Source organism: Ctenopharyngodon idella, chromosome 6 (assembly GCF_019924925.1).
Source record: "Ctenopharyngodon idella isolate HZGC_01 chromosome 6, HZGC01, whole genome shotgun sequence".
NCBI classification, from domain to species: Eukaryota; Metazoa; Chordata; class Actinopteri; order Cypriniformes; family Xenocyprididae; genus Ctenopharyngodon; species Ctenopharyngodon idella.
In genome coordinates, this window is record NC_067225.1 from 12,151,734 (window position 1) to 12,176,464 (window position 24,731).

The 24,731-nt window shown below is 37.3% G+C and overlaps 3 protein-coding genes across 6 annotated transcripts; all 3 read left to right on the forward strand.

Annotated features, from left to right (window-relative positions):
* The first annotated feature begins 106 nt into the window (after positions 1 to 106).
* Positions 107 to 3,572, forward strand: LOC127514217 (uncharacterized). Its single transcript, XM_051896827.1, has 2 exons — positions 107 to 1,452; positions 1,651 to 3,572. The coding sequence occupies exons 1-2, from the start codon at positions 477 to 479 to the stop codon at positions 2,049 to 2,051; spliced, it is 1,377 nt and encodes a 458-aa protein (XP_051752787.1). The 5' UTR covers positions 107 to 476; the 3' UTR covers positions 2,052 to 3,572.
* A 1,582-nt stretch (positions 3,573 to 5,154) lies between these two features.
* fdx2 (ferredoxin 2) lies at positions 5,155 to 10,437 on the forward strand. The gene is made up of 5 exons (XM_051897616.1): positions 5,155 to 5,380; positions 5,463 to 5,517; positions 5,596 to 5,702; positions 7,669 to 7,756; positions 8,385 to 10,437. The coding sequence occupies exons 1-5, from the start codon at positions 5,206 to 5,208 to the stop codon at positions 8,539 to 8,541; spliced, it is 582 nt and encodes a 193-aa protein (XP_051753576.1). The 5' UTR covers positions 5,155 to 5,205; the 3' UTR covers positions 8,542 to 10,437.
* zglp1 (zinc finger GATA like protein 1) lies at positions 8,588 to 17,443 on the forward strand. Of its 4 annotated transcripts, none has more exons than XM_051897614.1 (5): positions 8,588 to 8,776; positions 13,227 to 14,154; positions 14,232 to 14,341; positions 15,934 to 16,027; positions 16,910 to 17,443. In XM_051897614.1, exons 2-5 carry the CDS (start codon positions 13,244 to 13,246, stop codon positions 17,025 to 17,027), a joined length of 1,233 nt encoding a protein of 410 aa, XP_051753574.1. In that variant the 5' UTR covers positions 8,588 to 8,776; positions 13,227 to 13,243; the 3' UTR covers positions 17,028 to 17,443. The 4 variants fall into 4 exon arrangements, with proteins under 4 accessions (XP_051753574.1, XP_051753572.1, XP_051753575.1 ...); XM_051897612.1 differs by lacking the exon at positions 8,588 to 8,776 and adding an exon at positions 10,816 to 10,942; XM_051897615.1 differs by lacking the exon at positions 8,588 to 8,776 and adding an exon at positions 10,816 to 10,942 and having other exon boundaries at positions 14,232 to 14,332.
* The last annotated feature ends 7,288 nt before the right edge of the window (positions 17,444 to 24,731 follow it).

A 24,731-nucleotide genomic window follows, 5' to 3' on the forward strand; every position in this document is an offset into this window, starting at 1 on the left:
CAGTATCCTTGCTTTACGCATTGATGCTAGAATAGGAAGTCTTTCTCGTGGCCAGAGAAAAACCTTCCTTTTATAATCGGCTATGAGGAGCTAACGGTTTGCTGGACAAACTAATAGTTTCTCTAAATTATTATCAAACCAGAACTAATCATATATGTGATTGATTATAATTCGTTGTAATTAATTCACAATATATGTATAATTCCCTCTCGGGTCGGTATATGTATTATAATTAATCATAAAGCTTTATGATTTATTATATTCATATATTTCACCCATAAATTAATTAAATACCTGTACTGATTCGCTACAACACACTCCACCACATGTTACTTTTCGGCGAAACCTACTCTCACTCTCACCCTCCCACCTATCCTCTTTGGTCTCATCCACACTTCCTCCCCCTAAACAGTTCTCATCATTGGACACTAACAATGCTACTGACACTCTTTGCACCACGCTAACATCTTGCTTAGATGACTTCTGCCCCCGCTCATCCAGACCAGCCCGCGCCACCCCTTCTGCCCCCTGGCTATCCGATGTTCTCTGTGAGCATCGGTCTAGACTCAGGGCTGCAGAGAGGAAGTGGCGCAAATCTGAAGATCCTACTGATCTTAGCTTCTATCAGTCACTCCTTTCTTCTTTCTCAACAAATGTCTCCAATGCTAAAACCACATACTATCACAATAAAATTAACAATTCTACTGATTCCCGCACACTTTTCAAAACTTTCTCTTATTTGCCCTCCTCCCCTCCCTCCCACATCAGTTCTTACAGCTGATGACTTTGCCACATTCTTCACACATAAAATAACAACCATCAGCTGCCAATTCTCCACACCACATACTGACAATAACATCTTAATGGAAAACACACAAATTCTCCCCTCCTTTTCTATGATCTCTGAGGCAGATGTTTCCAAACTCATCCTTTCCAATCACTCTATTACCTGTCCGCTTGACCCTATCCCCACTCATCTTCTTCAGGCCATCTCCTCCTCAATTGTACCTGCACTCACTCACATTATCAATTCTTCTCTTCACACTGGTACATTTCCCACGGCTTTTAAGCAGGCTAGGATTACACCACTGCTTAAAAAACCCACTCTGAATCCAGCACTTTTAGAAAACTACAGACTGGTATCCCTTCTTCCATTCATTGTGAAGATACTTGAGAGAGTTGTGTTCAACCAACTATCTACTTATCTCACACAGAACAACCTCCTTGACAACAACCATTCTGGCTTTAAGAGTGGCCACTCAACCGAGACTGCCCTGATCTCAGTTACTGAAGCCCTGAGATTGGCACAAGCAACTTCAAAATCATCGGTACTCATCTTGCTGGATCTGTCTGCTGCTTTTGACACAGTCAACCACCAGATCCTCCTGTCAACCCTCATGTCGAAGGGCATCTCAGGAACCGCACTCCAGTGGTTCGAGTCTTATCTCTCAGGTAGGTCCTTCAGGGTATCTTGGAGAGGTGAGGTGTCCAAGTCGCATCATCTTGCTACTGGGGTACCTCAGGGCTCAGTGCTTGGACCACTTCTCTTCTCCATCTACATGTCATTACTAGAATCTGTCATTCAGGAACATGGTTTTTCCTATCACTGTTATGCTGATGACACATAACTCTACCTCTCATTCCAACCAGATGATCCGACGGTTGCTGGTCGCATCGCAGCCTGCCTGACAGCCATTTCTGCCTGGATGAAGGACCACCACCTTCAACTCAACCTTGCTAAAATGGAACTGCTTGTGGTCGGTGCCAACCCAACACTTCATCACAACCTTTCCATTCAACTTGGGTCGTCAACCATAACTCCTTCCAGGATGGCCAGGAACCTTGGAGTCGTGATGGATGATTGTTTAAGCTTCACAGATCATATTGCTACAACGGCAGGTTTGCCCTGTACAACATTAGGAAGATCAGACCCTTCCTATTGGAGATTTCCACACAAATTCATGTCCAAGCTCTTGTTCTATCCAGACTGGACTATTGTAATGCTCTCTTGGCAGGCCTTCCAGCATGCACTGTCAAGCCTCTACAACTGATCCAGAATGCTGCAGCAAGACTGGTCTTTAACGAACCGAAGAGAGCGCATGTCACACCTCTCTTCATCAGTTTGCATTGGCTGCCAGTTGCTCGTATCCAATTCAAGGCTCTAATGGTTGCCTACAGAACATCCACTGGCTCTGCACCTCTATACCTAAACTCACTACTTCAGACTTACGCGCCCTCCAGAAGCTTGCGTTCTGCAAGTGAACAGCGCCTTGTGGTGCCATCCCAAAGGGGCACAAAATCACTCTCATGGACCTTCTCCTGGTCTGTTCCTGGTTGGTGGAATGACCTACCATGATTTGTTTTGATTGCTTCTACTATTCTCATTTGTAAGTCGCTTTGGAGAAAAGCGTCTGCTAAATGACTAAATGTAAATGTAAATGCCACAGTTTAATGGGTAAATGAATTTATTACAAAGAGAAATTCAACACACGCACACACACTGTCAGGCTTTTATTTGAATATGTAACATGAAACCTATGGAATGTGGAATGTGTCTATGGAATGTGTGGTGGCTGCTTCATCTGATGAAGCTTCTTTCACAGGGTTTTGGCTGCTTTATTTTTTACTAAACACCAGATGGCGCTGTTTTCAACACTCTCAAAGCTTTTAATCTCTTCCCGGAACAATGAGGGGAAAGCCTCAGTGCTTCATGAGGCTTCATTACTAAGTGGTAAGATTACTACTAAGTGGTAAGATTGAACTACTAACTACTAAGTGGTAAGATGAAACTAAGTGGTAAGATTCACTACTAAGTGGTAAGTGGTCACTGCTAAGTGGTAAGTGGTCACTGCTAAGTGGTAAGATTCACTACTAAGTGGTAAGATTAAAGGTGCTGTATGCGATCTCTCAAATTCGTTGTTGGATATTGTTGATATTTGAAATCAACCCAAACAAACCCACCCCTCTCTTCATTACTCCACTTCTGCAGTGCAAAGATGGATTTTTTGATTATTTATTTTGATAGGTAACAGTCTGATTGGGTCTTATTGCTCTAACTGAATTTATTGTTTAACATTTAAAAACAAATTTTCAATTTTAATTGAAGAAATTGACAAAATATGATATTTATGACGTACATTAAATGAGATTGCGAAAAAAAAAATTGCTCTTATAATGGTAAAAATGCCTGTGGAAATTAATTTAAAAGGGGCAAATATTGCTCTGTAATGGGAAAGTTAATGTCTGTTATTGATCAGAAAGTGCTCCTAAATTATTGACTGTGCTCCTAATTTTTTTTTATTAGGAGCACAAGTGCTCCTAAAGAAAAATGTTAGCGTAGAACCCTGAAACTACAAGTTTTATTTGTCATACAGATATTCATAGTTGTTGAGGCATTATTCTGTTTTGATTCAGTTGAAATGTAAAGATTTAAATAATGTTCATATACAGTGGCCTCTAAAAGTATTTAGACACTTAAGCTACAATGAAACATTTATAAATGTTTTTTCTTTTTTTTGCATTTGTTTTTCAATCAAAAAATGTAAATATGAAACTATATATATTTTATCTTTTCTGGGAGTTTGCTTGTCATATTTTGGAACATGTTCATACTTTAATATAATGAACTACAAAATGAGTTTGAGACCAACTGGTTAAAAAAATAAGTTAAAGTGGGGGTAAAACAAAGTAATGTTATTTTTGAGAAAAGCTTGAGCATAATTTGAGCAGGTCCAGTTGGTTTGAAAATGAAATGGTTTATAATTAAATATGGGCACAAGTACATTACAAAGTTACTATATTACAAATACTTACTTTGCAAATGTATCAATAAAATACAATGTATTGGTGTGAGGAAATGTATTCATTGAAAATACAAGTTAAAAATACAAAATTATCTGTAAGACATGTGCAGAGCATTCAACAAGTAGTCTAATTTGGTCCTTCACAGAGACGAGATCTAAAACAACATGTAGAAAAATAATACGCACTGTTGCTGATTTTCCTCAATCTTTTCTCAATATTTTAGTGATAGCCTCTAAATAGTTCTCTTGTGAAAGTAAGAGGCAGCAAGATCGCAAGATAATCTTACTGTATACCATGTAAGATGCTCTTTAGGTGACTTAGCATTATTCTATTCTATTAGTTAGGATATTGATAGGAACTGTTGTTGTCAATAAAGTATAATTTATGATGTTTCTCACTCTAAACCTATATACAGTTTCATATCAGTATCGTCCCTCACAACAAGTTTACTCACTATTACTGTACACCATGGCATGCCTTTTAAGAAGAAAAGTATCAAAGTGACTGATCATAAAGAGCTTGTAACATGGAGAACAGTAAACCAGAGGTTTAGTAAAGCCTATGAGCTCTTTCATTCACACACAACTTCCGTTTCATTCTAACTTTTTTCTTTCTTTTTTTTCCTGACAATTAATATTACGAACAAAGGTAACAAAGAAAATTGTAGAATTTCATAGTAAAAAATTAAATAAATACATCAGTGAGTTAAACAAAAATGAATTTATTACATTTGTAAATATCTTCAGATGTATTTAATGTCGATTTCATATTATTTGTTACATTTAGATTTGATTTAGCAGACGCTTTTATCTAAAGTGATTTATATGCGTAAATGAGGAACATCATGAACAATTTGTCATAAAACTCAACATTTATAGTAAAAACTAGATTAGTACACAGAAGAGATGCCGAAAAAAAGTGAGTGAGAATATAGAAATTATATAGAAATTATTTAAGAGACTCACTGAACCAAAGAAACCCAGTTTCATTTACTTCTTAATTTAGTAACTTTTTGAAATAATATTGAAAGATTTGCCAACTTATGTATATGAAATAATAATTCTGCAGCTAATATGAACAGTAAGAGTAGTAGAGGACAATAAAATACTGAATAAGAAAATCCAAAAGACAAATAAAAAGATCATCTAGTATTGTTTCTGGCTCCTTTATGCAAACTGATAAATCTTGATACAAAGTGGTTAAAAGTGTATATTTCTTTCTTGATTTATTTATCCATTTACTAGAAAATAATTATTCTTTAATATGTTTATTTGTGTATTTCTTAATTCCAAAATAAAATCCAAATAACATCGTGACTTGAGGCTACTGTCATCACATGCGTCATCACGTCTCGTTTGCTATTGGCCAGCTCAGCTCGAGTCACGTGATCAAAACAGTGTCATGGCGGCGTCCGCAGCGGTTCGGGCGGGCGTGAGTTTTACTCAGCGGTTCGTCCGAGTTTCGCCGGACTGCAGCATCTGTCCGCTTCACCGGTTAAAGATTTGTACGGGAGCCACGGTTGGACGAGCGGTTGACGGGTTTTCAGCTCCCAACAGGCGCCTGCAGACCACCATCGGTGCGTCCATCATCACACATACACACTTCAACCTCTGATGGCGTATTAGTAGTTTGCGTAACTGTGTGTTTGTGTCTGTCAGGTGTGTGTCAGAATGAAGACAGCAGCTCACCTGAGGAGGACAGACACGAGCATGTGTGAGTTTACAAACCCTGCTGTGTCATGACACTCAAACTGTTGCTGGACTGACTGATGTATTTGATCCTTTACTCTAGTGTTAATGTTGTGTATATCGACCGGTCTGGAAAGAGGATTCCGGTCAAGGCGAAAGTTGGCGATAATGTTCTTTACCTGGCGCACAAACATGGCATTGATCTTGAAGGTGAGTTCAAACATCTTCACTGTCTTTGAGGTTCACCTTCCTAATCTGCAAGAGCATAGGTTTGATTTTGACATTGATGGGGACTTAAAAGCATTTTAGTATTTGTGATAGACTTTTGATCAACCAGATTAAAAAAAAAAAAAAAAAAAAAAAACTGTTAATTGAAAGAAAACAAGTTGACAAAAGACTGAATCCAATATTTGGCAAAAACATAGCATAACTAAGGTTTAAAAAAAGATCAAAAATTTTGGGGGAGTGTTACGCCCTGTGTGTGCAAAGTCCGTAAGTTTGAGTCAAATATAATAACATTAACTAGCATTTTTGGGAAAAGGAAAGCCCCAACATGAATGTATGTTATGCTCCTACTCCGTCCTTGCAATAAATGCACATCCTTTAAAAAGAGCAAAGTTTTCTAGGTAATTTACTTTAACTTCTCAGGTAATGCCAGTTGTGTGACCCATTTCAGATGTGGCTGAAATTACAACAGCAGTTGTTGGTTACATAAATATATTGTAAATGTTTGATCAAAATTATTGTTGGGATAATTCAGTAGTCGCTCCGTGGGAGTAACGGAATACATGTAACGGTGTTACGTAATCAGGATACAAAAACCTGGTAACTGTAATTCGTTACAGTTATGTCAAAAAACAAAGTAATCAGATTACCGTTAATCCCCCCTTTAAAACTAAATAAACATTTTTAAAAAATAAACAAGTAAAAAAAAATATTGTATTTTGACATAACGCTATATTAGATAAATAACTAATATGCTGATCTTAATAAAGACACAGGGCTCTCATTTCAGAGTAAAACGAAATGAACGTACAGTACGTCACGCTTTTACTTTTGTTTTTCACAACAACGTATATTTCTTCAGGGAAAACATTTCAAGGAAAGCATATGCCTAGAGCTCCTCCTAGTGGTGTTTATATAAAACACAAAGGACAAAAACTACATTGTTGCTTTACTTTCTAAAAATATACACAAGCCTAAAAGAATTATTATGATTAGAAAGTTTTCCAACGTAATGCTGGAAATATTAACGTGTTTAAAGCTTAATTTTTCATCGGGCACTAATTTGCTGTCTCATTAAGCTATGCGGTTGCAGGGTCCACTTGTTTAAGCAGCAATGGAGACAAAACAGATCAGAGAGAAATTTTTTAGGCTGAATCCCAAATGGCACCCTAAACCCTCACGGTCTTCCTCTGAGTCTGCACTTTCGTGACGTAATGCCGCTTTGACTGCCGGGTAAAGTCATCGGCGTAGCTCGCGATCTTGTGGGCTCAGCTGAAGTGCGCATTGAGGGCGCATAGCAGCCGCAAAGGGGACGCACACGAGCACACTTCTGAAACCTAAAATGATGAATGGGACACCCTACGGTCTCGTGGACTTAACAGACACGTGCACGCAGCAGCCATTGTAAGTCCACAAGACCGAAAGTGCATAGAAGTGTGCCATTTGGGATTCAGCTTTACTTGACTTTATTTACATATGTGACCTTGAAGGAATCTAAAAGTAATCCGATTACATTACTTTCATATTGTGGTGCTTGGATTACGTTACTGAATACTTTTTTTATGAAGTAATTTGTGAGTGTAACGGAAGACATTTTTACGTACCGCTGATAGACACTTGCTTTCAAATGTTCCAGTGTGTATCTGTGTAAGCGCTCTGTGAAGAGCATCAAACATGTCTATTTACAACATGTTTTTGAATCGTTGATAGCCAATCAGACATATCTGTTGAGCGTGTGAACACAATGGCCAATCAGAGGTGTTTAAGCATCCGCTCGACGGTGCTCAAAATGCTAGGGGGAAATGCTGGTATTGTCACATTATTAAAATTTCAGAACCGACTTGGTACCAAAGTCAGTACTTTTGACAATTCTACTCCCAGCTCTGTCCCAAGCGTCCCTACTAAGTTCCATGCCCTTGTTTGCCTGTGTCTCATGTTGCTCTGTTCTCAGGGGCCTGTGAAGCATCTCTAGCCTGCTCGACGTGTCACGTGTACGTGAACAGCGAATACTATGATAAACTTCCAGAACCTGAAGAAAGGTAAGTAGAGGCATAATGAACTTTCAAGGCATACAAGACATAATGGTAGAGCTGCACGATTAATTGTTAAAAGATTGTGATTTCGATTCAAATATCCACATAATCGTATTACTAAATGACAACGATTCAGAGATGTATAGGTATGAAACAGTATATAGTTCAGATATAAACACTGATGTCTACGGTAGCGTTCAAAATAGTAAATCACCTTTTGAAAGTAACTTGACACTTCAATTACATTGTTACACCAGTAGGAGGCAACAAGTGACCGTTAAAAAATATATTTGTCATTGAATCATTCATTCAAGAGATTCATTCAAAAACGCTGATTCATGCAGTAATGAAATGAGTGAAGTCTTTGAGTGAGTCATTGAATCATTTATTCAAACAGATTTTTTTTAAATTAAAATTATTCACATATTTTTAAATAGACTGCAGCAATTAACGTTTTGTCAGCCTCTAGTAAATTGCATTATTTTGTTTAGTTGTCTATTCAGAATCGTGGGAGAATCATGATCTGTATTTTAAACACAGAAGTGATTCTCAGTTTATTCAGAATCATGCAGCTCTGCATAATGGTTTTCATCACCAATCATTAACGAGCGTCACACGCGTGTTGTCCCTGCAGGGAGGACGATATGTTGGACATGGCGCCGATGCTGCAGGAGAATTCCCGTCTGGGCTGCCAGATCATCCTGACTCCGGAGCTGGACGGCATCGAGCTGACGATGCCCAAGGTCACGCGGAACTTCTACGTGGACGGTCACGTGCCCAAACCTCACTGAGCTCCGGGGGTCACGAAAGGAGAGTTCAAGCGAGAGCACCGGAGGCCAGGGGTACAGATCGCAAAGCACTCTGGGATACAGACACTAAATGAAGCCTCTTCCAGTGAGCAGGTTTATAGTCGTTAAAGGCTTGTTAAGTGTGTGACGTGAACGGCCCGTATGGGGAATCTCTCGCTCTCATCCGGTGAGCTGAAGAGCACAGATCTCTTGAGCTCCAGCTGAATTTGGTCCGCAGGTATTTCCACCACTCCAGTTATTAGTTATCCTTCATATAACCAGTCTGATTTACAGAACATTATAGATATAGTATATTTTTGGCTTAAATGCACTGAACACATCCAAATCCAAGACCTGTTTCTCTCTGTTTCTTTTATTTTGTATGAATAAAATGAGCCTATTTTAAGACCATTAAGATTTTCGGCATTGACAACTGGGCACATAATGTTTCCCATGACTATAACTTCTGAGTTTTGCAATTCACATTTTTCTGTACTGCAGGAGAATAATTACTATTGTGCAAAATACACTTTATACACTACCATTCACAAGTTAGGGGTCTTGAAGATTTTTTAAGGTTTCTGAAAGTCTCTTCTGTTCACCAGTGCTGCATTTTTTTGATCAAAAATACAGTAAAACAATGAAATATTATTCCAGTGTAAATCAGCTGTTTTCTATGTGAATATATAGTAAAGTGTAATTTATTCCTGTGATCAAAGCTGAATTTTCAGCATCATTACTCCAGTCTTCAGTGTCACATGATCCTTCAGAAATCATTCGCTAATTTGATGATCAAGAAACATTTATGATTATTATCAGGTTTGAAAACAGTTGTGCTGCTTCAGGTTAATGTGGAAACTGTGATGCATTTTATTTTTCCTGAACAGAAAGTTAAAAAGAACAGCATTTATTTGAAATAGAAATCTTTAGTAACATAATAAATGTCTTTACTGACACTTTTGATCAGTTTAATGTGTCCTTCCTGAATAAAATATTAATTTAATAAAAAAGTACACTACCATTAAAAGATTTGGGTTCTATTTAACAACAAAACCTGAAAAAATGGTTTACATTGATGATAATAAATGTTTTTGAATGATTTCTGAAGGATCATGTGACACTGAAGACTGGAGTAATGATGTTGAAAATTCAGCTTTGAATCACAGAAATAAATTACACTTTACTATATATTCACATAGAAAACAGCTGATTTACACTGGAATAATATTTCACTGTTTTTACTGTGTTTATCAAATAAATGCAGCCTTTGTGAGCAGAAGAGACTTCTTTTAGAAACATTTGAAACTCTTGCAGACCCCAAGCATTTGACGGTAGTATAAGTAAAAATGAAAGGATGTGCAATAAATATGACGATGATGTATAATACATTTTAAAAGCAGGCTTAGTTTTATTCATGCAAAATATAACTTCTTATTTCTTTCTTTTTTTTTTTTCCTCGGGGTGAAGTATGACGCATTTCATGAGATTCACCAAAGAATACAGAAGCATTCCACATTACAAATGATTTCTGGTTTTCATAAATATTCTTTTTTTTTTTTTTTTACCTGTGTGCAACTGTAGAGAAAAACATGAGAGTTATTGACGCTGCAGAAAGAGTCATTCTCCCCATTTGCTCTGGTGTTTGATGGATCAGTTCATGTGTCCGTCTGAAACAGCCCTTCTGTGCTGTTCTGAAGTTCACTTCATTACTAAACCCTGAACACTCAAACCTGTCAAATCGTCACACACATTTCTCCTGTCTCCGCTCAGGTCATTGTGCGCACAGATGAAATTATTCATCACACTTTAGAAACCACTATCTGTTGAAGGTCCGTACAATAATGAATATGTTATGCTTAATTATTTGATGAAATAAATAAACAATAATGTGTCACCTTACATGTGTTTGGAGTCTGACATGAATAAACATTCCAAGATCCACTTCATACAGTATTACTGAAAATACAAAAAAAAAAAATAAATAAATGTGAGTAAAAACACTTTACAATAAGGTCTCACTTGTTAAAGCATTAACAAACATGAACAATGAGAAAATTTTTTGTTGCATTTATTATATTTGTTAATGTTAGTAAAAATATAATTATTGTTTATGTTCACAATGCATTAAAGTTACAAATACAACTTTGCATTTTCATGTGAAAATGTTGAAATTAACATAGACTAAGATTAATAAATGACGTGAATATTTTAATTTTCAGTTCATGTTAGGAAAGCAAAACTTTAGTGTTACCAGTACTTTTTGAGTGAATCTGGAGCTTCCGAAGGGCAGGTGAGATCCGGAACACCTGCTCATCATCACGTCACGTGACAGTCGGTATTACATGTGAAATGATTCCGTTCATCACAGTCCTGCTACAGAGTCGCAGCGGCTCGTTCTCATGTGGTGAGTTTATTTACATCTGTTCATAACCACACACGAACACATCGCCTTAACATCTGACGTCGCTGAATCAGTTCAAGCTGCTGAGGAACGTGAGCTCGAGCTGCGCGCGGGAGAATTACTGTTACTTTGTTGCGACTCCTGAGAGAAAACTCGTCGATCTGTTACATTGTAAGTTCTGACGTTTATGACCAATTATGAGCTGTGACTGAAATATTATAGTGCAGGACTAAACTGAGAGTTGCTGCCAAGCAAATTTATCATCATTTATCATCGGTTTTGACAGATTTTCATCAGTTTAGATGTAAACGTGACTGATTAAACACAGCGATTTAAGAGTGCCATTACAGTGAGTCTTTAAAAGATATCTTGATGTAATGTCTATAACATAAACCACCTTATGGATAATCCTATATTATCGTCTTTTGTACGTTTGGTCTTTACGATGGTGAGTGAACAGATGTGTAACTATCAAAATACATCACTCTGGGAAAAAAAAAAAAACTAAATATAGCGGTGGACCCAGGAGGTCACCGTGATTTTGCCAAGTAAGACATGTTCCTGGATCAACATTCCAATCAGATTTAAGTTTACCATTTATGTCCAGTTTAGGCTTGTAGAAGCACCTAATCCTGGTTGCTTCTACATCAGTTATTCACCTATCTTTCCCCTCTGATTTTAGGGATAAGTTATGGGTAGGATTAGGTTTAGGGGTAGGAATAGGGTTAAGACTAAATTTTCACACTGGAATGTTGTTCCAGGATCAACAAAATATGTTGATCCAGGAACACATCTTACTTGGCAAAATCACAATTGGGGTTGATTGGGACACTTTTTGATGAAAGGGGGAAAGTCCCAGTCAAACAACCTGTTTTATAAACAATTAAAAAAAGAAAAAGAAATTCTTATTTTTATTTGGCAAGAATGCATTAAAATTTATCAAATGTGACAGTAAACACATTTATAATGTTACAAAAGATTTCTATTTCAAATATATGCTGTTCTTTTGAACTTTCTATTCATTAAAGCATCCTGAAGAATAAAATGTATCTCAGTTTCCTCAAAAATATGAAGCAGCACAACTGTTTTCAACATTGATAATAATCAGAAATGTTTCTTGAGTATCAAATCATTAGAATGATTTCTGAAGGATCATGTGACACTGAAGACTGGAGTAATGATGCTGAAAATTCAGCTTTGATCACAGGAATAAATTACACTTTACTATATATTCACATAGAAAACATATTTTAAATTGTAATATTATTTAAAAAAAAAAAATATTACTGTTATTACTGTATTTTTATCTAAATAAAGGCAGCTTTGGTGAGCATAAGAGACTTTTTAAAGGGATAGTTCACCCAAAAATGAAAATTCTGTCGTCATTTACTCACCCTCAGGTTGTTCCAAACCTGTATGAATTTCTTTCTTCTGCTGAACACAAAAGATATTTTGATGAATATGGGTAACCATGGGCCTCACTGACTTCCATAGTATGGAAAAAAAAAATACTATGGAAGTCAGTGGGGTCCATCAACTGTTTGGTTACCAACATTCTTTAAAATATTCTCTTTTGTGTTCAGCAGAAGAAAGAAATTCATACAGGTTTGAAACAATTTGAGGGTGAGTAAATGATGACAGAATTTTCATTTTTGGATGAACTATCCCTTTAAAGGGGTGGTTGATTATGATTTAACTTTTTTTAAACTTTAGTTCAGAAACAAGGGTCAATTCAAGGCTGGATTTGCACAAAAGATTAACATGACGGCACATGCTAGTGGATGAGTTGAATCAACTCCACTGCAACTACATAAATTTATCCACTAACCATTCAGAAACGTCTAAAAGTTGTAACTTCTTCCTGAGTCTCTCCATCAGTGTCGACTCCGGTTTGAACAATGTAAGGCTGAACACCGTTACTGACAATCCTCATTTTGTCTGCGTGAGATTCTCCAGCTTTGTTGTTGTTGAGCGACCGAAGCGTGAGCTGTTAAAGCTCCACCCTCTTCTGGAAAGGGGGTGGGGAGCAGCAGCTCATTTGCATTTAAAGGGACACACACAAAAACGGCGTGTTTTTGCTCACACCCAAATGGGGCAAATTTGACAAGCTATAATAAATGACCTGTGGGGGATTTTGAGCTGAAACTTCACAGACACATTCTGGAGACACCAGAGACTTATATTACATCTTGTGAAAGGGGCATTATTGGTTCCCTTTAATACTATTATTCCACATTTGAAAAGCTTCAGAAAGACTTGTCTCAGTTTTTGTCCCTCTCTTTTTCAGCAAACAGATGAGGGAATATGAGTTCTCATGCGCGTGACCCTGCAGAAGATGTGCAGCACCAGCAGGTCACCCAGTCCACAATCCTCCTCCTGCTCCAGGAGGCCACAAATCTCGCTCCACCCGCAGATGACGGGAGCTTGAGTTCTGGAGCGTCACATGGAGAGAATCGAGACAGCGGCGCACTCATCCTCTCCGGCCCTCAAGACTCAGAGTTTACAGGCTCTTTCTCTATAATGCGAGAGTCTGACTGCAGCAGTGCATGGGAAGTGATGTGTCTGATCAACCAGCAGTGCGAGCGGCTGCTGCAGACCGGACGTCCGGTTGATCTCGACTCATCAGACGGCACAGACACTGTTATGCTGTCCGGACCTCCCGAGTGTCCCGCTGTTTCCTCCAGCAGCGTCCCGTCCAATGCATATTTCTCAGTTGCAGTCGTCTACAGCTCTGAGCCTGTGACAGATGTGGAGGAAGTTAAAGAAAGCGATGATCTCGCTGAGCTTATAAAGACAAACATGAGTGACATCAGCACGAGTGAAAAGTGTTTGACAGAAAACACACCTGTCGAGTCCAAAAACGAGGGCTGTTCTGCTCAGGGCGAATCTGTTGCACTGTCTACAGGAAGTGACTGTCCTCTTGACTTCACTTCCTGTTTAGTGTCTGAGCGAGATGCGTGGCTCCCTCTGAACGCCTCTGAAAATGCATCTTCATCACAGCCAGCTGACCTCAACAATAATCTCGTAGAGACTCAAAATAAAGACATCCAGACATTATCCTGGGATGCCCACAGACGCACGCAGAGGAAACAGCCTCGTCCCGCCCGGAGCCCCGACCCGCAGGACCCTGATGTGCAGGGTGTCACGTTCAGCATGTATCCGGAAGTGGACGGCGACACGGATCAGAGCAGACTGATCATCACCTCCAATTATAGGTGAAGCTGCTCTTCTCTGATTGAGCCATATAATATTTCTGTAAGATAAGAGCGATGTTGTGTTCTCCTCTGCTCAGTGAGGAGATCAGACGCTTGAGAAGGAGCAGGAGCAGCCGCTGCAGATCTCTCCAAACCTGCCAGAGGAGCAGCTGCTCTGAGGAGGAGAGCGACACCTGCGGTCTGTCCAGTCAGTACCACACACATCCACCAGAGGGCGTGCATCACACACACACACTAGTTAGTGCTGTTCAAGTCGCTCATCACTAGCTCTAGTACACATACTGATCAAACCTGTAGCAGTAAGTGTTTAGGTGGAGTGTGTGTTTGTGCTCCAGACATGAAATCATGTGTGTTGATGAGGAAAGTGTGCTGCTGCTTTAAGTGATCAGGGATTCCTAAATAATTATTATTATTTTTTTATTTTTTTGTCAGACGAACAACTAGACATAAAATATTTACTTGAAGCCCCTTTGATTTTAAGTTAATATTTCAATAATTCAACACAGTCACATGTTCACGGTTCTCTGATCTTGGTTAATGGTCACATGACATGCAGGTCAATTTATTTTTATTTCAAAATATTAATATATGGGCTGCACAAGAAATGATATTGCAATTATTTGTCATATATAGTGTTTTTAACAGCGATTTGTTGAAACCAACTTTATTAGTAGTAGTATTGGTTTGGTAACGCTTTACAATATGTTCTTCTTTGTTAACATTAATGCATTAATTAACATGAATTAACAATGAGCAATATATTCTTACAGCATTTATTAACCTTTCTTAATGTTAGCTAATATAAATGTTCATGTTCATGTTAGTTTACATTAACCGATAGAACTTTTGACCTTAAATGCTGAGATTAACATTAACATTAAGATTAATGTTGTAGAAGTTCATGTTAGCTATTGTAAAGTGTTACCATTAGTTTTAACTCTAATTATAAAAAATGACAACACATTAGTTTTGCAAATTATAGTTGTACTGTAAAATATTTAATATTTGATAATTATAATTGGTAACACTTTATAATAAGGTCTCATTAATTAACATTGATTATTGCATAAACTAACTAACAATGATCTAGACACTTATTCCAGTATTTATTAAAGTTATTTAATAAAAGCACAGCTGTTTATTGTTAATGTTAGCTCAGGTCCATTAATATTAACAGATACAACTTTTCATTTTAATAATGTATTAGTAAATGTTGAAATTAGCTTTAACTAAGATTAATAAATGCCTTTGAATTATTTTTCAGTTGTAAATTCATGTTAAGTAATGCAGTTAACTAATGCTAACAAATGGAACCTTATTGTACAGTTTTACCAAATAATATTATGCATATATTTATGTCTTCAATTCAGTTCATTTATTGGTAAAGTGTTTTTCACAATACATATCGTTTTAAAGCAGCTTTACAGAAAATGTTTGTTTTAATGTTACGATTTAGGAATTCTTCACTTTCAGACATTCGAAACCTTGAGCTTTTGTCACTTCAAATCCTCAGCCGTTTATTTTGGTGGAATGCTGGTGAAATTCTGTAGATGTCCACCCACAGAAATGTTGAGAATGTGTAAATAAAGCGCACGCTCATCTGTGTTCCCAAAAGAAGATTGACGGATAGACCCGTGACTCTTCCTTACTGTGGAGATCTAAGTGGAAGCATTTATTCAGTGGGTCGTTTAGGGTCTCAGAGTCACACTGAGCGTTAGTTTTGTGGTTATGATGAAAGTGAAGAGTGCTGCTCGTTGTTCTCGTATGTTTGTTCCTCAGGGAGTAAGATGTGTGCGTCCTGCTGTACGAGGAAGACTCCTCTCTGGAGAGACGCTGAAGATGGGACGCCCCTCTGTAACGCCTGTGGGATCAGGTGCGTAAACTTCTCTGTATTATCTCTGTATTCTCATGTTCTTTTGTATGTCGATCAAGTTTTAGAGCTATATCTTTATCATGGGCCTTTATTGTGAATGATTCATTCTGAAGAAATAAATGTTTTTTTCTTCAAAATCTTTGATCCGAATGCGATAACTCACTCCACATCTGAAACAACTTTCCTTCAGCTTATGTTATTCATTGACCTCCTTCAGACACTTACACCATCCCATCAGGTCATCATGGAGAAAATAAAGTCCTACGTGTTTTAAAATTATTGTTTCACATCACACTCTTACAAATAAAGCTTCTTTATTGGCATCAATAGTTCCATGAAGAACCTTTAACATCCACAGAATCTTTTCATTCCACAGAAGGTTCTTTATAACGGAAAAAGGCTCTTTTTAGATTATTAAAATGTTCTTCACACTAATGATGTTCTTCTGTTTCTTTTTCTTTTTAAAAAAAAAACTGATCACTGAAAGGTTCTTTGGGGAACCAAAAATGGTTCTTCTATGGCTAAACCCCTCTGGAATCATTTTTAAGAGAGTTCAGAAGTAAAATGAGTTTAAGCCAATTCACTTATGTTGCATGTCAAAAGTCTGTTACACTATTTAAGGTGTCCTTGTTACAGTGTAATTATTGATTTAAGTTCTGAGTAATATTAAGTACATGTACTTACTGTAGGGTTAGGGTTTGGGTTATGTATAATTATGCATAATTTATAGTTATTACTACAGTGTTACCCACAAGTCCGATGCGATTGACCTTTCCTACACTTTTCGAATTTATTAGTTAGTGGTTTATGCAAATCACTGTTTTTGGAAATTGTAAATAGTAAATACCTGATTTGGTTATCGCACACTTTGGGTTTTTGCAGGTACAAGAAATATCGTGTGCGATGTCAGCAGTGCTGGAACATCCCAAAGAAGGAAGCAAACACCAACTCGAAGTGTCTGAAATGCGGCGACGTCCTGAAGCTGAAGTGCAGCTGGTAGGATTTTCATTACCTCTTCACATCTGCTGAAGCTCTCAGATCTGAGCTTTTCTGTGTGCTGAGATGAACTTGTGACTCTTCATCTGAACGGACGGAGAGTCTGTTGTATGTATCGTGATTCATGAGTCTAATAACTGAATCATTCTCAGGGTCTGTTATTGCGAACGGACTGATTTTCCGTAAAGCTGTTCAGTTTGGTGCTGTACATGACTATTGATTGTTCACTTATTCAATTTACCTATTTTTCTTGTTTGTGACATCATATTTATTTATTGAACTTTTTTATTGATTAATGTATTTTCTTTGGTCACAGTCATCTCTCTGATTTGTTTTTCCACTAGCTGATTATCACATGTGTTTGTGTTCAGAGGGTGTTCATTCTGTGCTGGAATGAAATATTAAATTGTATTTATTATAGTCCTCTATTGTCAGTGTTTTCTTAAACATTACATAGACACTTTATTATCTAATTAATAAGACAGTACGCTCAATTTGACATGAATCAGTCATATTCATGTGTGTACATTAATATTGAAGTCAGCATGAAACTGAAGATTCACTAGTCTTTCCTCACCTATTGTGACGTACTGTATATCTGAGTGAAATGCTTCTGGAACAAGAACAAATGTAGGGCAGGGCTTGATTTTGTCTGTGGAACATTTAAAAAAATAAATAAATAAATAAATATATATTGCAATTTTTACTATATTGTAATCCTGTATCGCTCTTCTCTCTTGAACTAACAAGGAACTTTGAGTTCTGAAACTTACAGAAAGTTTTTATAGTACAATGACGTCTTGCATGTCAAAAGATCAAGGAAATTTTGATTTCTCAATTCATGACCCCTTTAACAGTGTGTGTGTTCCTTTGCTCATCAAGTTCAGGTCTTTGATCAGAACTGCAGTGGTTGTTTGTTGTGTCATCAAGATCTGTGGCTTTTCTGTTTGTTTATATTGCAATTTGAAATGTAAGGAGCTTTTAGGGGATTTTTATTTCAATGCTTTTAGTTTTGTGCTCGCTCCCGAAACCATTGCCAGGCGGGCAGCGAGAAATTAAACTGGACGTACTGTTTGTCAGAATTCAATACCGAGAGGACGCAAATGTTTTGGTAGCAAAAACACTGAAATATGATTTCCCTCCTATCTCATTTTTTCCGACACCATGTTCCCGTAGGGACTCCGTATAAAGGCATGTGTGTGTTTATCTCAGCATAGAGAGAATGATGATGTGATAAGAGACAGAGTTTCCACCCGACCAAACATAGAGGATTTAGGATTTTTATTTATCTGACTTTGCATTGTGGCATTTTTCATAATTAAACACTTTTAACCCCAAAGTTCTAATTGTCTTAATGCAAAAATACTCTATTAGGCTGTGATACTGTTACAGTGATGAATGTAATCTAGAATCATCTTCATCAAGAGATTAAAACATCCAGATACATTACAGTAATGATGAGAATTTACTTTTTTTTTTTTTTTTTTCTGCATTTATGGTAATAATTTAGGAGAGTTAAGGCCCATTCAAGCCAAAAACAATAACTATAATGATAAATATATAATATTAGTGTCCACATGATATCATTCTGTTTATTCTAAGCGCGCTGCGGTTTTGCCATCTGTCGCTTTAAATGCTCGAGCCCTTTAAAGCAGGAAAGATTCTGATTGGCTATCAATGTTTTTATCATTCATCAGCTGGAAAATATCATTCTGAAAGTGATTCCAATGATATCGTTCCTCTGTCGTTATCGTTACAGTTGTGGGTGTTTATAACTATTTATTGTTATCGTCCTTGGTGTGATCAGGCCTTTACAGTCATTTTACCACAGGTTTTAGACAACAGAAAACCTGAAACTCTCTTAACTGTGGTGAAATCAGTGTAACATGCAGCCCTCATGGCTCATTAAGAAGACCCTAATCACTGTTCCGTAAGCGGCTCAGTTTATTATTATCAGTATTATTATTACTCAAGGAAACATTCAGATCATTGAAATATCAAAGAGCATCATGAATCATAAGATGTCTAATGTTTACTCAGATTTCAAATTATTTAATTCATCTTGGATTTATACTTCTATGTGTCAGAAACAAATGTTTGTTTATATGGATGACATCAGAAAGTTGGCAAAGTCATTTTTACCGCTTGGTTTCAATAAATGCCAAGATTTTGAGCCCTGATATTTGCAGTGTGTTTCACTGAACTCAAAGATCTCAGAATATCAAGAACAATCTGATTCCTCATGAAATCAGCCCTTTAAAGTGCCCCATTATAATTTTTGGGATATTCCCTTTCATGTAGTGTGTAATACAGCATATGAATGTAAAAGGTCTGCAAAGTTTCAAAGATCCAAGTGCAGATAAATTGTCTCCCAAAAGTGATTCTGAACTGAAACGTGTCAGTCTCAGTAATTCAGTCTCACTTCCTGCTCGAAAGTACGTAGGTTGGTAACTAATTTGCATAATGCCAGCCTCTGGTCTTCATTGGCTGGACAGCGTCTGCTTTGCCCCGCCCTCAATCACTGTAGTTGTATCTGAGACTGGAAGAGTTTGGTTCGTGTTGTTCATGTCGAGAAGATTCTGATATTGATATGGAAAAACCGACACCATCGTTACTGTTTGTATCAAGAGCTGAGGAAGAGCTGAAATTCAGATATGATAATGAGCGTTTGGTTTCTGACCAATCGCAACAGACTGGGCTAGCTGACCAATCAGAGCAGCTCTTAGAAAGGCGGGGTTTAGAGAGACCGGATCGTGGAACTAACCATTTCAGACACTGTGAGAAAAGAGCTGATGCTGCAATGGATATTATGAGAAAATTAAGAGTTTGTGTGTGTGTTTTTTTTTTTTTTTTGTTTGTTTGGGTTTTTTTTTTTACCTTTGATGTGTGTAAACCTATTGTAGGAGACTCCAAAACACAATTAGAAACCTTTAAAAATAGCATAATAGGGGCACTCTAAATAATTCACTATAATTCTGTCTTTATCTACACGTTATCATTCAAGTTGTAAATTTGAACTCCCGCTGTCCTTTTGAATGATGTTAAAGTGAATTTGGCCCCGTCCCATCGGCTCCACGTTGTTAATCGGAAACCCGCCGGCCCCTTCACAGCGTATTAAGAAATGAGTTATGAATAATGAGCATTCGTGCGCTCACACCTGTGACCACGGCAGATATATCCTGTTTGGAAAATGGCCGACGGTCTCGCCAAACCCTCAACATCAAGCCTCCCGCCCCGAGCGCTCCAGCAGGAAGTGTGGACAGGAAACAGCTGTCGCTGACATCCTCCCTCTGCTGCTCCAGGTGCATCCTGGGTACTCGATGCTCAGCAGCGCAGACACAATCTTTATCTGTGAAAGTCTGTTCGTTTTCAGTGAGCGCTGACCAATGGCGTGCACTGTAATGATTTATATTTGATGTGTTGTCTGAATGAATCTGGATTGGTCAGTCGAGCGCTCGGTAAAGTCTGATTCTCTCGCCGTTTCGCACAAGAGCAGCCATGCGTGAAGGATATATTTAATCATACATGCAGATGTGAGCAAGCGCAATGGTTTCTGCATCTTATCAAACCGCATGGTGTGTGCAATCGGCTCTTGAGTTTTAGTCCACATGTGCTAAATAATGTTTCATTGTCAAGTTTTTTGGCTAAAAACCGACTCAACATCAGAGCTGACGTGTTTTTAATCAAATGTAGGATTTGATATTTGAAAACTGTAGTCATGGAAGCTTGTTTCTGCCATGGAATAAAAAAAAAAAAAAAAAAAAAAAAAAAATTATATATATATATATATATATATAAATTTTTTTTTTTTTTTTTTTTTTTTTTTTTTTTAAACATGACTTTTATTTTGGATTTTAATGTTTGTATCCCCCAGGATATGTCGCCCTTTTTAGGGTTAACTCATTACTTGCAATTGCAAATTTATATCTCACAATTGTGAGAAATAAAGTAAGGGTTTTTTTTTTCTTTTTTTTTTTTTCTCAGAATTCAGAAAGAAACTTGAAATTGTGAGGGGGAGAAAAGTCAGAATTGTGAGAAACACTCAAAGAATTTTATCCCACATTTCTGACTTTATCACTTTTTTTTCCTCACAATTGCAAGTTTATAACTCACAATTCTGACATTTCCCTCAGAATCCTTTTTATTTTTTATTTCATGGCAGAAATCGGTACTTATGACATTTGAACACTGTCTTCTAAATAAATCATATTTTTTGTTATTAATAATATTAACTAGATTTCTTTGTTTCGAAAGCAAATGTAAGTGTTTGTGTGCAGATCTCACCATCTCAATGCCTGGGTGTTGTGGGTGGTTGCTGGGGTGTTGCTATGGGGTTGTCAGCTGGTTTCTAGGGTGTTGCTAGTATAACTGGTCTGTTGTTGTTTTCCCTCTATGATGTGTTGAAAATGGGGTGTCTGATCTTAGTAAAGCAGCAACAAACTCTCCTCAACACACATGAGTTGAGGAATCATTCATGTCAACTTTAACATCTTAAGGCTGGAATACACTGCACTATTTATCTGTACAGATTCTTTGTCCCGATTTGCAGTCTGGACGAGTCTACGCTGGTTGGAAGTCCGAGTCAGTCAGCACATGTTGGTCAGTCGGAGTCAGACCGATTTCACATAATCGTGTAGTGTATGATGAACACAGATTTATTTATTTATTTTTTGGATTCAGATTGTGATTCCATCAGGTCAGATGATATCAGATATCAGACATTTGATATTTTGAGCCGATTTTAGAACACGTTTTATTTTCATTTGTCATGCATCTCAAAGAAACAAACCGTTTCTGCACGAGTTAGTGAAATTTTGCTAGTGTGTGATCAGTCTATTTAACGTATGCTGCCCAGTTTTCGTCTGTAACCATCTACTAAGTCGGCAAGTGTGTGATGTATAGTGTTGTGTATTCCAGGCTTTAGTCCTGAAGGTTTCATCACTAACAGCACCAGAACTAGTGATGAGTGACTCTGTAAACAACACTAATTAAGAGGAACTGACTAACCTCATATGAGCACTTATCACTCTCACACACACACACACACACACACACACACACACACACACACACACACACACACACAGTCTTATTGCCCTAAACAATTAAGCTTCACTGATCTGTATCTCTGACACACAATAGTGTTTACATGGATGAGGAAATGTGTGTCGAGCACAAGTGTGAGTTAGCAAGAAAAGTTTATATATTGCACATGAAGCGTGTGTGTGTGTGTGTGTGTGTGTTCTCGACACACTGAGGGAGTTTTAGTTTGTGATTCTCTCTCTCTCTCTCGTCCTCTCCGTAACCCTCCTTCTGCTGGTTAGATCATTTACACAGATGAAAAGTGAATATCCATGAAACATAAACACACACACACACAGTCATTTATTGCTGCTTTGTTGTTGCGTGTGTTTAGACAGACGGACAATACGGGCGACTCCTGATTCAAACAATTGCTGCGATTTCTTCCCTCATGAGGAAACGCTCGCTGCTATAATTACCATCAGTTTGACTTTCACACAAAGAGGTGCATTGAGACACGTTCAGTCGCATGTTTCTGAAAACATTTTGTACATCAGTGTTCATGTTAATCGTGTAAATTAGTTCAGTCTGTCATTTACATTTGGACTGGGGCTAGTTGCCATACTTGTTATTCCAGTGAATTTCTGTATAGACTACAAAGAAATCTGTTGAACATTGACTGATATGTTGGACTGATACTGACTCCTAACACCACTGAAGTTTCCCTGTTCAGTGTCCAACAAGTGGAGAGATCCTGAGATAAAGTGATTCAGCTGGTTCGACCCGCTCCATGTCGAGTAAAATGAGTAAAACTACTGATGTGAGCGGAGGTGTGTTCGGTTAACCTTCGTATCTCGATGTGATGATATAATGCTGAAAGTTAGTTTAGAGGAAAAATTCATTTTAAGACTGTTTTGAACAAGACGTCTGAAACCAACAGAATCCAAATGCTAGCGAAAACAAGCACCTGTGACTTCAAACCTGAGACATTGACCTTGTAAAACCTAAGGCTTTCTCCAGTAGGCCTAAGGCTTTCCAGTTTTGTGCTTTATGAAATAAATGAAGGCAGATTCACAGTTGAAGCTCCACTGTGTGTTTGACTGAACGTTGAAGATGGTCGTATATTTTTGGAAATGAAGAGAAGCATTTCTCAGTGCGGTTTAAGCTCATAATCTTAATTTAACCCTGAGGCAAATCTCCACAGACGTGGCGGCGAACTTGCAGTCGACCGACCGTAACACAGCTGCTTCACACGTTCACACACACTCTCTCTCGCTCACTCACACTCACACACACACACACACAAACAGACTGATAAGGTGAAGCAGGATCTGTGACACTTGACTGATTCTTCATGTTGGATTCTGAACTGATTCTTTAGATGCAATTGAATAATTTTATTTATATAATATATATATATACATATATGTATATGTGTGTGTATGTATGTATGTATGTATGTATGTGTATATATATATATATATATATATATATATATATATATATATATATTATATATATATATGAAACAAAATGCACTGTAAAAAAATGCTTCAACTTAAAGTGTTGCCTTAATTTTAAGTGAAAACTTGGATATTTGAGTTATCTCAAGTTAAATCCGGGAAAGTTATACATTTTTACTATTATTATTATTATTATTACTATTATTTATTTTATTTTATTTACTTATTTATTTTTTTTACATTTGTAGGCCTTATTCACTAATAATTTCATGCAATTTGAGTGTTTATGCACAGTAAAATATCTCAATCTCTGCTAGAGCGTGACGAGACAGGTGCGTGAGCACACATTTGTTCTGACTCTTGTTCTAATGATAGTGAATCTTCAGGATTATTACACTTATTTAAATAATTATTGCATAGTTTTTCCATTTGTACATAGTTTGTAAGAACACTGAGTTTGTGATGTCTGCACACATGTGCTTTCAGTTGGTTCTAGATTTTGTGAATTTAGAATACATTTTTGTGTGAAGTTGCTTATGAATTATGATTTCTGTGTGAATGACGATGAGTTTAGCCTGTTAACTGTGTCCTGTAGCGCTTTTTTTAATTGCATTTTTTCCCCTATCACATGTTTTAGTAATCATCATAAATTAGGCATCATTCAAAAGCTTTAAACTCAAAATTCATCCTGTGAAATGCGTTTCAGAATTGGACATGGAAACAGTACTTTTAAACCTTTTAGCAGATCAATTTTTGTGATATCAACTTCAAATTTGGAACGCAACTTGGTTAGACATACAGCTTTGATTTTCTACCAAATTTTAGACACTAAATTATTTGGTAAAAAAATATATTTTTGGTAACACTTTAGTTCAGAGTCTAGTTCTCACTATTAACTAGTTGCTTATTAGCATGCATATACTAGGATATTGGCTGTTTATTAGTACTTATAAAGCACTTTTTAATGCCTTTTTTCTGCATATCCTACATCCTTTAATCCTACCCAATACCTAACGTCGTGTCAGTTAAGCTTTTATCGTAAGTTGAATACGGAAGGCGGTCTGGCGGAAGCTAGATATTTTACTTTATAACTTGTTAAATATGGATATTTTTCTTACACAAACGCATCACTTCACATTAGAAGGCCTTTATTACCCCCTCAGAGCCATGTGGAGTACGTTTTGCTTTGGATGGATGCACTTTCTTGAGCTTTATACCCATTG

What these genes read in the sequence shown, in the direction of transcription:
- LOC127514217 (XM_051896827.1), top strand. Translation starts at nt 477, where the DNA reads ATGACTTCTGCCCCCGCTCATCCAGACCAGCCCGCGCCACCCCTTCTG. An exon ending in GTTCGAGTCTTATCTCTCAG is followed by an intron (nt 1,453 to 1,650) that starts GTAGGTCCTTCA and finishes CATTCCAACCAG; the next exon opens with ATGATCCGACGGTTGCTGGT.
- fdx2 (XM_051897616.1), top strand. Translation starts at nt 5,206, where the DNA reads ATGGCGGCGTCCGCAGCGGTTCGGGCGGGCGTGAGTTTTACTCAGCGG. An exon ending in ACATGGCATTGATCTTGAAG is followed by an intron (nt 5,703 to 7,668) that starts GTGAGTTCAAAC and finishes CTCTGTTCTCAG; the next exon opens with GGGCCTGTGAAGCATCTCTA. An exon ending in CTTCCAGAACCTGAAGAAAG is followed by an intron (nt 7,757 to 8,384) that starts GTAAGTAGAGGC and finishes TTGTCCCTGCAG; the next exon opens with GGAGGACGATATGTTGGACA.
- zglp1 (XM_051897614.1), top strand. Translation starts at nt 13,244, where the DNA reads ATGAGTTCTCATGCGCGTGACCCTGCAGAAGATGTGCAGCACCAGCAG. An exon ending in ATCATCACCTCCAATTATAG is followed by an intron (nt 14,155 to 14,231) that starts GTGAAGCTGCTC and finishes TCCTCTGCTCAG; the next exon opens with TGAGGAGATCAGACGCTTGA. An exon ending in CGACACCTGCGGTCTGTCCA is followed by an intron (nt 14,342 to 15,933) that starts GTCAGTACCACA and finishes TTTGTTCCTCAG; the next exon opens with GGAGTAAGATGTGTGCGTCC.